General features: G+C 42.7%; 1 protein-coding gene and 1 non-coding gene across 5 annotated transcripts in view; one reads left to right on the forward strand and one right to left on the reverse strand.

The window, feature by feature from the left end:
- Window positions 1-12574, reverse strand: part of AAK1 (AP2 associated kinase 1) — a 173129-nt gene that overhangs the window by 73328 nt on the left and 87227 nt on the right. For all 4 annotated transcript variants that reach the window (XM_055540537.1, XM_055540539.1, XM_055540541.1 and 1 more), the window contains exons 4-5: window positions 3829-3937; window positions 2228-2370 (exon numbers count right to left, since the gene is read on the reverse strand). In XM_055540537.1, the coding sequence (XP_055396512.1) occupies window positions 2228-2370; window positions 3829-3937 (252 nt within the window). The remainder of the gene's footprint in view (window positions 1-2227; window positions 2371-3828; window positions 3938-12574) is intronic.
- Window positions 381-487, forward strand: LOC129623952 (U6 spliceosomal RNA). Its single transcript, XR_008700695.1, has one exon. It is a non-coding gene; the product is annotated as a U6 spliceosomal RNA (small nuclear RNA).

Consider the following 12574-nt stretch of genomic DNA (forward strand, 5'->3'; position numbering starts at 1 on the left):
CCTCCATCCATGGGATTTTCCGGGCAAGAGTACTGGAGTGGGGTGCCATTGCCTTCTCTGAGAGTATCCATATGACCCAGCAATTCCTCTCCAAGGTGTGTACCCAAGAGAAACTATGCGCTCAAGTGAAACCTAGTACATGAATGTTCACAGCAGCCTGAGTCACAACAGCTACAGCAGAAACAACTCAGATGTCCACTAACTGAGGAATTAACAAAATGTGATATGTCCGCACAATGGGATGTTGTCACAAAAAGAATGCAGTACTGATATATGCTACAATATACATGAACCTGGAAAACACTGCTTGTGAAAGAGGTCACATACCATACAAGCCCATTTAGATGAAATGTCTGGAATAAGCAACAGAAAGTAGACGGGTGCTCGCTTCGGCAGCACATATACTAAAATTGGAACGATACAGAGAAGATTAGCATGGCCCCTGCGCAAGGATGACACGCAAATTCGTGAAGCGTTCCATATTTTTGGATTCATTTTGATATTTGGCAAAACTAATACAATTATGTAAAGTTTAAAAATAAAATAAAATTTAAAAAAAATTTTTTTTAAAAATAAATAAATAAAATAATGTTAAAAAAAAAAAAAAAAAAGAAAGTAGACTGGTGGTTGGCAGGGCTAAGGGAAGAATAAGAAGTGACCCCTAATGGGTACAGGCTTTTGGGGGTGGTGGTGATGAAACTTTTGATGAAGCTTTTGTGGGTGGTGGTGAGGGGAGATGAAATTTTCTGGAATTAGACAATGGTAATGGTTACACACCCTTGTAAATATACTAAAACCCACCAACGTGTACATTCTAAAGGAGTAAATTTTATGGTATGTGAATTACACCTTAATTAAACTAAAAACCATCCTCATAACAGAAAAGCTAGTATGCTATTGTGATCCTCAAACTTTGAAATATACAAAAACCACCTGGGGTGCCTAAGATAAAAACTCCCAGGCTTTCCTGGTACCATCACAAACACTGTGGCCCGAAAGATTCAGTGGGGACCCAGCAGCCTGCATTTAACAAGCATGGGAGGGGATGATGATGTAAATGTTAGCCATGAAGCATGTTTCTCGAAACATAAGCATAATCAAAAGAAATTGCAATTTAGAATCAGAAGAGCTGGATTCAAATTCTGGTACTGCTCCTTCCCAGTTATACGACCTTAGTTAAGTCACTAACCTCTCTGCTCCTAAGTTTCACTGACCATAAAATGTTAACAAGAAAGTCTCTCACCCAAGAGACAGTGCGCATGCAGAGTCTTACAGAGCACACGGCACACAGTCCGTGCTCCAAAGACGCTAGTGAACCCTGAGCAGGTGCCAATTCCATTCAACAAACGTCGTCAAGTGATTACAGTCTGAAAGGTCCGGTGCAAGGGAACAGTAATTCAGTCCAGTCGCTCAGTCGTGTCCGACTCTTTGTGACCCCATGAATTGCAGCACGCCAGGCCTCCCTGTCCATCACCAACTCCCGGAGTTCACCCAAACTCACGTGCATCGAGTTGGTGATGCCATCCAGCCATCTCATCCTCTGTCGTCCCCTTCTCCTCCTGTCCCCAATCCCTCCCAGCACCAGAGTCTTTTCTTAGCAGGACAAAATTTTTAAATTATCAATTAATGGATTTTACAAAATATAAAATAGACTTTAAAGACTAGGCACTGCTGTTTACAAACTTTAAATTAGCATATTACTACTCTTCATGACTCTAAAACAGTGAATTTTGGAGTTTATTAGAAAAAACAACAAAGATGTATTCAGGCATTTGACGATTATAAAGAACTTCTGAAAGCTACTTAACAATAAAATTGATACTATATTGAACTGTATGAACATGCATGCTAAGCTGCTTCACTTGGGTCTGACTCTTTGTCACCCTATGGACCGTAGCGCCTCAGGCTCCTCTGTCCATGGGATTCTCTAGGCAAGAGTACTGAAGTGGGTTGCCATGTCCTCCTCCAGGGGATATTCCCCACCCAGGGGCATCTCTTATGTCTCCTGCATTGGCAGGCAGGTTCTTTACCGCTAGTACCACTTGGGAAGCTCTATTATACTGTACTGTTCTGCTATTTTTTTCTCTGTGCTTTCTCTCCCCAAGCAGAATGTCAACTCATAATTTGGTACCAAGCCTGACGCTTTTCCCATACCCTCATAACATTTACCCCACTCCTGGAGCAGGTAGAAAATACTCTGTAAGAAAGCTTCAGGGTGATCTGTTACCTTCAGGTCGCGGTGGATAATAGGAGTTTTGCACTGATGCAGGCGGGCGACAGCTTCACAGGTGTCACAAAATATCTGGAGTACTTCATTTTCTGTAAAACCTGTTTGCAGGCGCTGGTTCATTAGGTTGACCACTTGGCCTCCTGAAAGGGGTGCAGAGCAGAGGAAAGGTAATAAACATTCAGCCCCTTCACTTATTCAAGAGAATGAATGGCTGTCCACAGAGGAGCAACCTGGATTCGGCTAATTACTGGCTGAGCCAGGATTAAACCCCAGTATCTTGATTCCCAGCCTGCGACCCGTTTTCTACTGCTTCAAAACAGTTTCTTCATTTTATAAAGCAGCTCAGATGTGAGCTGCCCTCATTCTGTCTTCAAGATTAGCAGCAGAACTGACAACATGGTCCTGGCTCTGGTTGCCTGGTTATACTGTCCCAGTTGTGCATCAGATGGGGCCACAGGTTCATCTTGCTGTATCTTTTAGTAAGAATCAGATTGCACAATAGACCCCAGGAGGAGGAAGAAGACAGTTTGATAGCCTGTACTTTAGGAACAGCTTGGTCTCTCTGGCTTTACTGCCTGCTGCCTGGTCTGCAGAAATGCTACATCAACACTTAACCCCTAGGACTGAAAGACTGATGACCTCGCTTAGAAAATTACCCAGCTCCCTGGATTCTCCTACTGCCTCATCTGTGAACATTTAACTGTCCAAAAAGGAATGGCCAGGAGGAAACAATGCGGTACCATTTTATAAAGTCAGGCTAAACAGCTGTTACAGTAAAGGCTGGAATTATTGGTTAACATCATGTTTTTAGGATTAGCAACATATTTAATTTATGGACAGTGTCTTGAAAGGCAAGGACAATGTTAGTGGAACCAAGGGTGATTACAAAACTGGGCACCAAACAGTGAAAAAGCGACCCAAGAATTTAAGTGGCAGCTGCTAAGACCCAAAAAGCTGAACCTCCAAACAACAGCTGTATGAAATACAGTCAACTCTGAATACATTCATGCTCCAGCCTGGGTTTCCCAAGATAAATACTGCTCAAAATGCTAAGCTTTCAACTACTTAACTACTGTTAACAGCAGCATGATTTGAATGGAGCCTTATTGGCAATCCAAACTGGAGCAAGAAGAGGAGGGTCATTTCCATTAGACAAAAAGGATTCTTTCCCTCCCAATGCAAGGATGGTGGTGTGGGTGGAGAAGAGAACACACGAGTGAGGGAAGCTGAATTGTTTCTTTAGTCCATCTGGAGTCGGGTCTTTATTATGTGCCTTCATCATTTGCTTTAAAGCATCACAAAGAACACATTCATTCTCATCCTCAAACATCCACATTCACGTACAAGCACCAAACCTTCCAAAACCTAACAAAATTAGAGTTCTGTATTATCCACCAGTATTTGTGCCACTGATCTTTGCCATTGTAAGACTAACCAAGAAGTCACAGGAGGCTCTCTCTCAGTCTCTTTGTCTTCCAATCCTTAAAACCAGAACAACATACATTAGAGTACAGTTCCCGTTAACTGCGATGACCCCACCCCCTTGACAATCAAAGTCCTAGAGAAATGAGAGCGTACAATCTGGCTCATGTACTTACCCCTGCAGAAGTCCATCAGGATGAGAACTTCCCACACATCACCGCTACTCACACTGTTGATACTGGAGTCAATGTAACCCACGATGTTCTTATGCCCCGACAGGTCCCTCTGTAAAGAGTTGAGAAATAAATGATTCGTTACAGACACCAATAGAGACAGAGCAAGCCAAGTTTTTCCATTAGCACAGACAACTTAAATACACAGACCAACACTGACACTGAGCAGAAGTTAGACTAAGAAACAGGGTCAAGAGAACATTTCCACTGGTCTCTGAGAGTCATGGCCATATCTTCAATAGCAATTCTACAATCCAACTAAACCCTAACACTCTCCTGAGTTCAGTTCAGTTGCTCAGTTGTGTCTGACTCTTTGAGACCCCCGGGACCTCAGCATGCCAGGCCTCCCTGTCCATCACCAACTCCCAGAGTTTACTCAAACTCATGTACATTGAGTTGATGATCCCATCCAGCCGTCTCATCTTCTGTCATCCTCTTCTCCTCCTGCCTTCAATCTTTCCCAGCATCAGGGTCTTTTCCAATGAGTCAGTTCTTCGCATCCCATGGCCAAAGTATTGGAGTTTCAGCTTCAGCATCAGTCCTTCCAATGAATATTCAGGACTGATCTCCTTTAGGATGAACTGGTTGGATCTCCTTGCAGTCCAAGGAACTCGCAAGAGTTTTCTCCAAAACCACAGTTCAAAAGCATCAATTCTTCAGTGCTCAGCTTTCTTTATGGTCCAACTCTCACATCCATACATGACTACTGGAAAAACCACAGCCTTGATTAGATGGACCTTTGTTGGCAAAGTAATGCCTCTGCTTTTAATATGCTGTCTAGGTTGGTCATAACTTTCCTTCCAAGGAGTAAGCGTCTTTTGATTTCATGGCTGCAGTCACCATCTGCAGTGATTTTGGAGCTCAACACTCTCTTGAACTAGATTCTAAAACCAAATGGTCACAGGCTGCCTACTTGCTCAGGGCATCAGTCTTCCCTATAAGCCAGAAGCGAAGACTCTCATCTCTAGAAACACTGCAGAGGGGCTTAGAGGAGAGCACAGTACAAACTATTTAAATATGTGAATTTTTAATTCAGAAAAATGAAACTGATCATTTTTTTCCCGGTTGTAAAAACAACAAGTGAATTCAATTTGACTTTCAAACTATTCATACTGTTTTTCTCTCTTTAGGAAATATATGAAAAGAATAACTGCTTTTTAAAGTTTTGGAGGGACTACAATGGCAAGCATTTTGCTCACAATTAAGCCTTTCAAGCCAACCAACTGGGATAGAAGATGGGTTGTTTCCAGCTCTCTGGATAGAACAGCATATCTCAGGGCTGCCCATGGAATTAATGTTTCAACGAGTACATATTGAGCACTTCTCATGTTTCAGGACCCATTCAGACACTGGAAGTTGCCTCATCCCTTGGTATGGTTACTTCAACATCCATAGAGGCAAAGCTTCCTGAAAATGATGTTCAAAATCCAAGGTCAGTGAGCAAAAACTGAGCAAGCTGGGTAATAGGATTTATGCACAAATACAGAGTAAGGCCCTATTTTTAAACTAGTTTTAATAAATTGTTTTACTTCTGTTTAATAAAAATACACGGGAGGGAGGAGGCAAGAAACATGTGGTTCTGTAAGAGTTACCACCAATTTGGCAATTAGAACCATGAGAATAGTGCCCACCACACTGACTGGAGACCTCAGCTGTTCCAAGTGAAAAAGTCTCTTTTAACGGGAAAATACATACCAAAACAAGAGGAGGCCTCACAGTATCAAACTAACACACCTGAACTCTGAGCATACAAATGAAAATTCCTTAGCATTTTCCTCGGAGTGAAGGAGTAAGAATGACTACTGCCTCAGAAAGGTAGAGCAAAGGTAGAAATGGGACCGCTTCTACTGGCAATGGGGAAATCACTGGAGATCTAGACAAGAACAGTTTCGGAGAAGGAATAAAATGAAGGAACAATGGAGCTGGACTTGCAAAGAACGGGAGTGGCGTACATAGAACCAGTGACTTAGGATGACTCTTTCCGAACATTTTGAGCTGAAAAGGAGCAGCACAGAGGGAAAGGAAAGGGTGGGACTGAGCACTGGAGAGTGGCAGGAGCCAGGAGAGACAAGCTTTAAGATACAGAAGAGGATGGGGATAACTGATGCAACAAGGTCCTCTGAGTAGAAAGGGTCAGATTAGGAACACTGTTCTTTCAAAGGCATTTCTTTCCTGGCAAACAGGAAGGAAATAAGGATGGATATGCATATTGGTTTAAGGCTGGGGAAAAAAGGGAATTTGAGGGAGTTCTGTTCTGTTTGGGGGTAGAGTGCAAGATTATCTTCCAAGCGTTAGGGAATGAGAAAGAAGCCTGATGAGAGAAATAAAAGGCTTCGAGCAACTGCTCTGGATAATTGACAAGGGAGATGAGACAGAAAAGCAGCCTCTGGAACTGAAGTTTCTCTAAACAGAAAGTGATTTCAGGGCTCATGTTTTAGAGGACTGTGCTTCTCCCTGCTTTTCAGTCTTATCAACTCTTCTAGAACTTGTTTCCATTTACACAGTGCTAGAAGTAGGAACATGTAGACAGAATTTCTTTGAAACTAAAATGGAGCAGAAGATCCTGTTCTCCAAATGTTCACAGAAAGGAATGAAAGACTAATGTTTCTGTATTTAACTGTTTGGGAAAATAAAAATTAGCAAAGTCGCCTCTGAGTTTCTCTCACCCCAAGAGGAATAATTAAGCAACTGATAGAGCCAAGAGGAGGTCAAGAGATATTAGAGGACGCACACTGGATAATCAATATCTGTAGATGGCATCTCAGAACAGTATGCCACGATGCTGGATGATTGGTCCAAGGCCAAATTCCTGTTCACCATGTCTTCTGCAAAGATCTAGAGATACGTTCAAGAAGAAAAGACCATCTCTTTGGAGGGAGACGATGGCATTTTACTTTTAATGGCTTGGAGTCCAGAAACATCTCAGATTTTAGAGTAAAATGTCACTGGTTTTTAAGTGATAGAGAAGATCTGTTTGATTGGCTGGGAAATGTAGAAAAAGGTCAAGAGGAAATCTTACTACAAGTTGAGATAGGCTCACATTCAGGGTCCAATGACAGCACTTCTCAACAGCAACAGGTGAGAGGATATCCAAGCTTTCCCCGGCTTGAGTTAAAAGACCAGCCCCACACTTACAGGAGAGATCTGGGCTGGAATCCACAGGGGAGGCACCTCAGTTACTACCTGTTTACTCAGGAAAAGGCAAAGTATAGGAAGATGCTCTGATGTCCTTGGTTACAACTATTATTTGGAGTATTGAGATAAAAGTCTACTTGCTAAGTCAAAATCTGATTTTCAGGGGAGTGGTGAATGTTCGGCTAAACTATGATCAGCTTATATATTACATTAAATCATGGAAGCAGTGATAAGTCTAATGACACTGTATTGTCATTCTAAACTATTTTTATTTATTTATTTGGCTGCATCGGGTCTTAGTGGTGGCACTCTGATCTGTGTTATGTGTCCCATCTTTCACGGCCACACAAAGACATTCTAGTTGTGGCAAGCAGGCTCAGCAGTCGCAGTGCATGGGCTCAGCTGCTCCACGGTATGTGGGATCTTAGTTCCCCGACCAACAATCAAACCTGTGTCCCTTGCATTGGAAGGCAGATTCGTAACCACTGGACCACCAGGGAAGTCCCTAAACTTTAAATTAACATTAAACCACACTGATAAACATTATTAGAAGACCTACTTTATTGAATATGTTAGGGGAAGCACACTGACTGAAACCGCCCACCCTGGCCAGGCCCTTTAGTAACCATTCACATGAGTTGTTTTATGACAGGAGATCCTGGTAAAGAATACGGAACTAATAAGCCACCACCAACCGGAAGAGTTCGGGAAAGGTCAAAAGGAGACACCACATGTCCGTCCACTTCCCAGAATCCTTCTGGCTAGCATCCATCTTGGCTGGGTGATGCATGCGCCACCAGGAAAGACTATGAATTAGAATGCCTGGCCAAAGACAACCCGGAAACCAATCCATCACCATAAAATTCGAGACTGCGAGCCACGTGGCAGAGCAGTTCTCCTGGGTTCCCTTACCCTACTGCTCTCCACCCGGGTGCCTTTTCCCAATAAAATCTCTTGCCTTGTCAGTACATGTGTCTCCTCGGACAATTCATTTCCGAGTGTTAGACAAGAGCCCAGTTTCAGGTCCTGGAAGGGGTCCCCCTTCCTGCAACAAATAGATATTTAAAGTGTTTGTAGTTAACTTAGTAACTTTCATAGTTAAATGCTTGAAGTGATGACAAACTCTTTTCATAAACACACACAAACACTACCACTGGAAAATAAGGCCTTCTACTGGATCCTACAGATGATCAGAAACTTTAAGTTTATCTGTGGTCCTAATTAATGGTCATTCATTGGAAGGGCTGATGCTGAAGCTGAAACTCCAAAACTTTGGCCACCTGATGCGAAGAACTGACTCATCTAAAAAGACCCTGATACTGGGAAAGATTGAAGGCAGGAGGAGAAGGGGACAACAGAGGAAAAGATGGCTGGATGGCATCACCGACTCGATGGACATGAGTGTGAGCAAGCTCTGGGAGCTGGTGATGGATAGGGAAGCCTGACGTGCTGCAGTCCATGAGGACACAAAGAGTGGGACACGACTGAGTGACTGAACTGAATTAATGGTGCTTGTAGTGCAGAACAGCATTCTATCCCGAGCTTCAAATTTTCTGCAGCAGGAAATTCCTACTAAGAATCTTAAAGCCTTACAAGAGAACAGAGGCCTCAATTCCTAAGTACATCTATAAAAACCTTCATTTTTATGTTCAAGAAAACAAAGAAGACAGCATTCTAAGTAGCATATCAATACTGTCACTCACCTCAAAATAGTCAAGTGAGTATGGTATGTAACTAACTCCCTTATGTATCTTTTGCTCAGACCACTCTTCCTTGGAACATCAGCATGACAAATTCCTGCAAATTCCTGATGCAGATAGTGCTTCCATTTGCATACAATAAGCTTCCAAAGAGGTGTACTTACCCAAATAGTCAATGATTTCTGATTTTATGACACAGCACTATTGCTGCCAACTTCTAGCATTGCACTGTGATTTCACAAACAGTTTGAACCAAAGTTAGCTTCTTTCCCAAAGTTGCTTTGTAAAAGTCTTCTGTCTTACTATTCCTCTCCCACTCCTCTTCTCTATAACTCTAAATTTTCTCTGTACCTATTCTCTATAACTCTAAATTTCCTTTATAACTATAATTCACAAGCAAACAAAAACTATCAAATCTGGTGCAACAGTGAAAAGAAATGCTTTGAGATCTGGACTAGCGCTGGAGTTTCTACTGAAGGCTGTCGTATCTGAGGCCCTTGTGGATTTCTACCACATGAGTCCCAGATATAATCCTGCCTACACTTCATTTATGCTCCCTTTTCCAAGTCTTACTCATTAACTAATCCTGTATTTACAGAACAGATCTTTAAAGTCACTTAGAGTCTGATTCTAGAGCCATGCTGCTCAGACTTTAATGAGCAACTTGGGGGCTGGGGGGTGGGGTGGGGTAGGGTCGAGGGGCTTCCGTTTGAAAACAGATCCTAATCCGGTAGCTTTGGGATAGAGCCTAGGGTGTTCCTGGTCAGTAGCACCTAAAGTGCCAAAGATCTAGGGCAGTACTCCTCAAAATGTGGTCCAAAACATTTTCTGAGTAGAAACAAGTTCATAAGGAGATAAGAAGCTTGCTCCAGGACATAAATCAATCCACTCACTAAGATGACTTCCTTTTCCTAGTGAGACTCCACCCATGAGGGAAGCAGTTCACTGATATATGTTCTAGGACAAGATCTTCGTGAAGCATACATTGATTGCCAACTGATTTTTGACAATGATGCCAAGACTCAGTGAGGAAGAGAACAGCGTTTTTCAAAAACTGGTGCTGGGACAACTGAAGATCTATATGCAAAAGAATGAAACTGGATACCTACCTCACACCATAAACCTCACCACTCCTCAAAATGGAACTAAGGAGAAACCTGAAGGGCTCCCTCAGCCCCCAAGTATAAAACCAAGCAGTTAATGATTAGGACAATAGAGTCACAGACTCAGTGTCTGATGCACACTCCTGAGTTGTTTTATAAATACTATAACTGCAACCAGAGGAAAAAAAAACTAACTGCATGATGAACCAGACTGTATCCATGACATAAGCTGCTCCATCTTGAGCAGTACTGAATCAATGTTTAGCACAATTCCAAGAACAGGCCTCAAGAGAATGGGATTAACATCATTGCTTGTAACAATCTGAATCATTCTGGGCATTAAAGTAATTGTAGCTTGCTCTGCCTGTCTATATAAGTAGGCAACTAAAACTATCAGCAAAGAAATGCTGACATCTTCCACTCTGAGAATATGGTTCCCTATGTCAATTTCTTCTATGAAGAAGTTATAGAAGATGGACCTTTGCCCCTGCTGCTGCTGCTAAGTCGCTTCAGTTGTGTCCGACTCTGTGAGACCCCAGAGACGGCAGCCCACCAGGCTCCCCCGTCCCTGGGACTCTCCAGGCAAGAACACTGGAGTGGGTTTGCCCCTATTTCCATAGAAATGGAATGACGTTGCACCATAGGGAACCGAGGGCAGCTCTTTTGCTCCTTTCCTGATTGCTCATTTCTCTTTCCCTCCAACTTTGAAAGAAACTAATTAACCTGTTGATTCTTTTCCCAGATTAAAAAAAAAAAGAATTAAGTAGTTAAAGAATGACTAGCTCTCTATACCCAACAGCCCTCTTAGCAGTCTTGCTCGCAGATCACATGGCAAGATAACATCTGAAGAGTCAGCAGCCTGCACACAATGGAGAAAGATGCAGAACCCAACCTCTTGCCTTGATGATTCACTGAGATTCTCCCTTCTTCCCCCACCTTCCATCTCCCGCTTTATGAACTGTCATGGCTGACCAGAACCTTCAGAGTTGGTCTCAGGACATATTCTCCCCAGACTGGCCACCTTCTCCTGAGATTGTCAGCTTTTCTGATTAAAGCACCTTGTTTTTCTTCTTTGAAAATACTTATTTATTTGGTTGTGCCAGGTCTTAGCTGCAGCATGCAGGCTCTTTTAGTTGAGGCATGTGGGATCTAGTTCCCCTACCAGGGATCAAACCTGGGACCCTTGCACTGGGTGTACAGAGTCTTCGCCACTGGACCACCAGGGAAGTCCTTAAAACACCTTTCCTTCTATCGACACTTGCTTCTCAATTATTTGCTTTTGAGCACTGAGCAGCCAAACCTGAATTTAGTAACAAAAGTGGACCACAAACCTAAAAAATTCCTCAAAGAAAATACATGTGCAAATCTTCATGATGTTGGGTTAGTCAGTGATTCTTAGATTTTGACACCTAAAGCATAAGCAATCAAAGAAAAAACAGATAAACTTCATTTCATCAAGATTAAAAACTTTTGTGCTTCAAAGGATACTATGAAGAAAGTAAAGACAGTGCAAAGAATGGAATAAAAACTTGCAAATCATTCATCTGATAAGGGTCTGTTAAGTTCAGTTCAGTCCCTCAGTCGTGTCCAACTCTTTTCGACCCCATGAACTGCAGCACGCCAGGCCTCCCTGTCCATCACCAACTCCCAGAGTTCACTCAAACGCATGTCCATTGAGTCGGTGATGCCATCCAGCCATCTCATCCTCTGTCGTCCCCTTCTCCTCCTGCCCCCAATCCCTCCCAGCATCAGAGTCTTTTCCAATGAGTCAACCCTTCACATGAGGTGGCCAAAGTACTGGAGTTTCAGCTTTAGCATCATTCCTTCCAAAGAACACCCAGGGCTGATCTCCTTTAGAATGGACTGGTTGGATCTCCTTGAAGTCCAAGGGACTCTCAAGAGTCTTCTCCAACACCACAGTTCAAAAGCATCAATTCTCTGGCGCTCAGCTTTCTTCACAGTCCAACTCTCACATCCATACATGACCACTGGAAAAACCATAGCCTTGACTAGACGAACCTTTGTTGGCAAAGTAATGTCTCTGCTTTTGAATATGCTATCTAGGTTGGTTATAACTTTCCTTCCAAGGAGTAAGCGTCTTTTAATTTCATGGCTGCAACCACCATCTACATTGATTCTGGAGCCCCTCCAAAATAAAGTCTGACACTGTTTCCACTGTTTCCCCATCTATTTCCCATGAAGTGATGGGACCAGATGCCATGATCTTCGTTTTCTGAATGTTGAGCTTTAAGCCAACTTTTTCACTCTCCTCTTTCACTTCCATCAAGAGGCTTTTTAGTTCCTCTTCACTTTCTGCCATAAGGGTGGTGTCATCTGCATATCTGAGGTTATTGGTATTTCTCCCAGAAATCTTGATTCCAGCTTGTGCTTCTTCCAGCCCAGCGTTTCTCATGATGTACTCTGCATAGAAGTTAAATGAGCAGGGTGACAATATACAGCCTTGACGTACTCCTTTTCCTATTTGGAACCAGTCTGTTGTTCCATGTTCTAACTGTTCTAACATGTTCTAACAGTTCTAACTGTTGCTTCCTGACCTGCATACAGGTTTCTCAAGAGGCAGGTCAGGTGGTCTGGTATTCCCATCTCTTTCAGAATTTCCCACAGTTTATTGTGATCCACACAGTCAAAGGCTTTGGCATAGTCAGTAAAGCAGAAATAGATGTTTTTTTGGAACTCTCTTGCTTTTTCGATGATCCAGCAGATGTTGGCAATTTGGTGTCTGGTTCCTCT

This window comes from Bubalus kerabau, chromosome 11 (genome assembly GCF_029407905.1).
Source record: "Bubalus kerabau isolate K-KA32 ecotype Philippines breed swamp buffalo chromosome 11, PCC_UOA_SB_1v2, whole genome shotgun sequence".
NCBI lineage: Eukaryota > Metazoa > Chordata > Mammalia > Artiodactyla > Bovidae > Bubalus > Bubalus kerabau.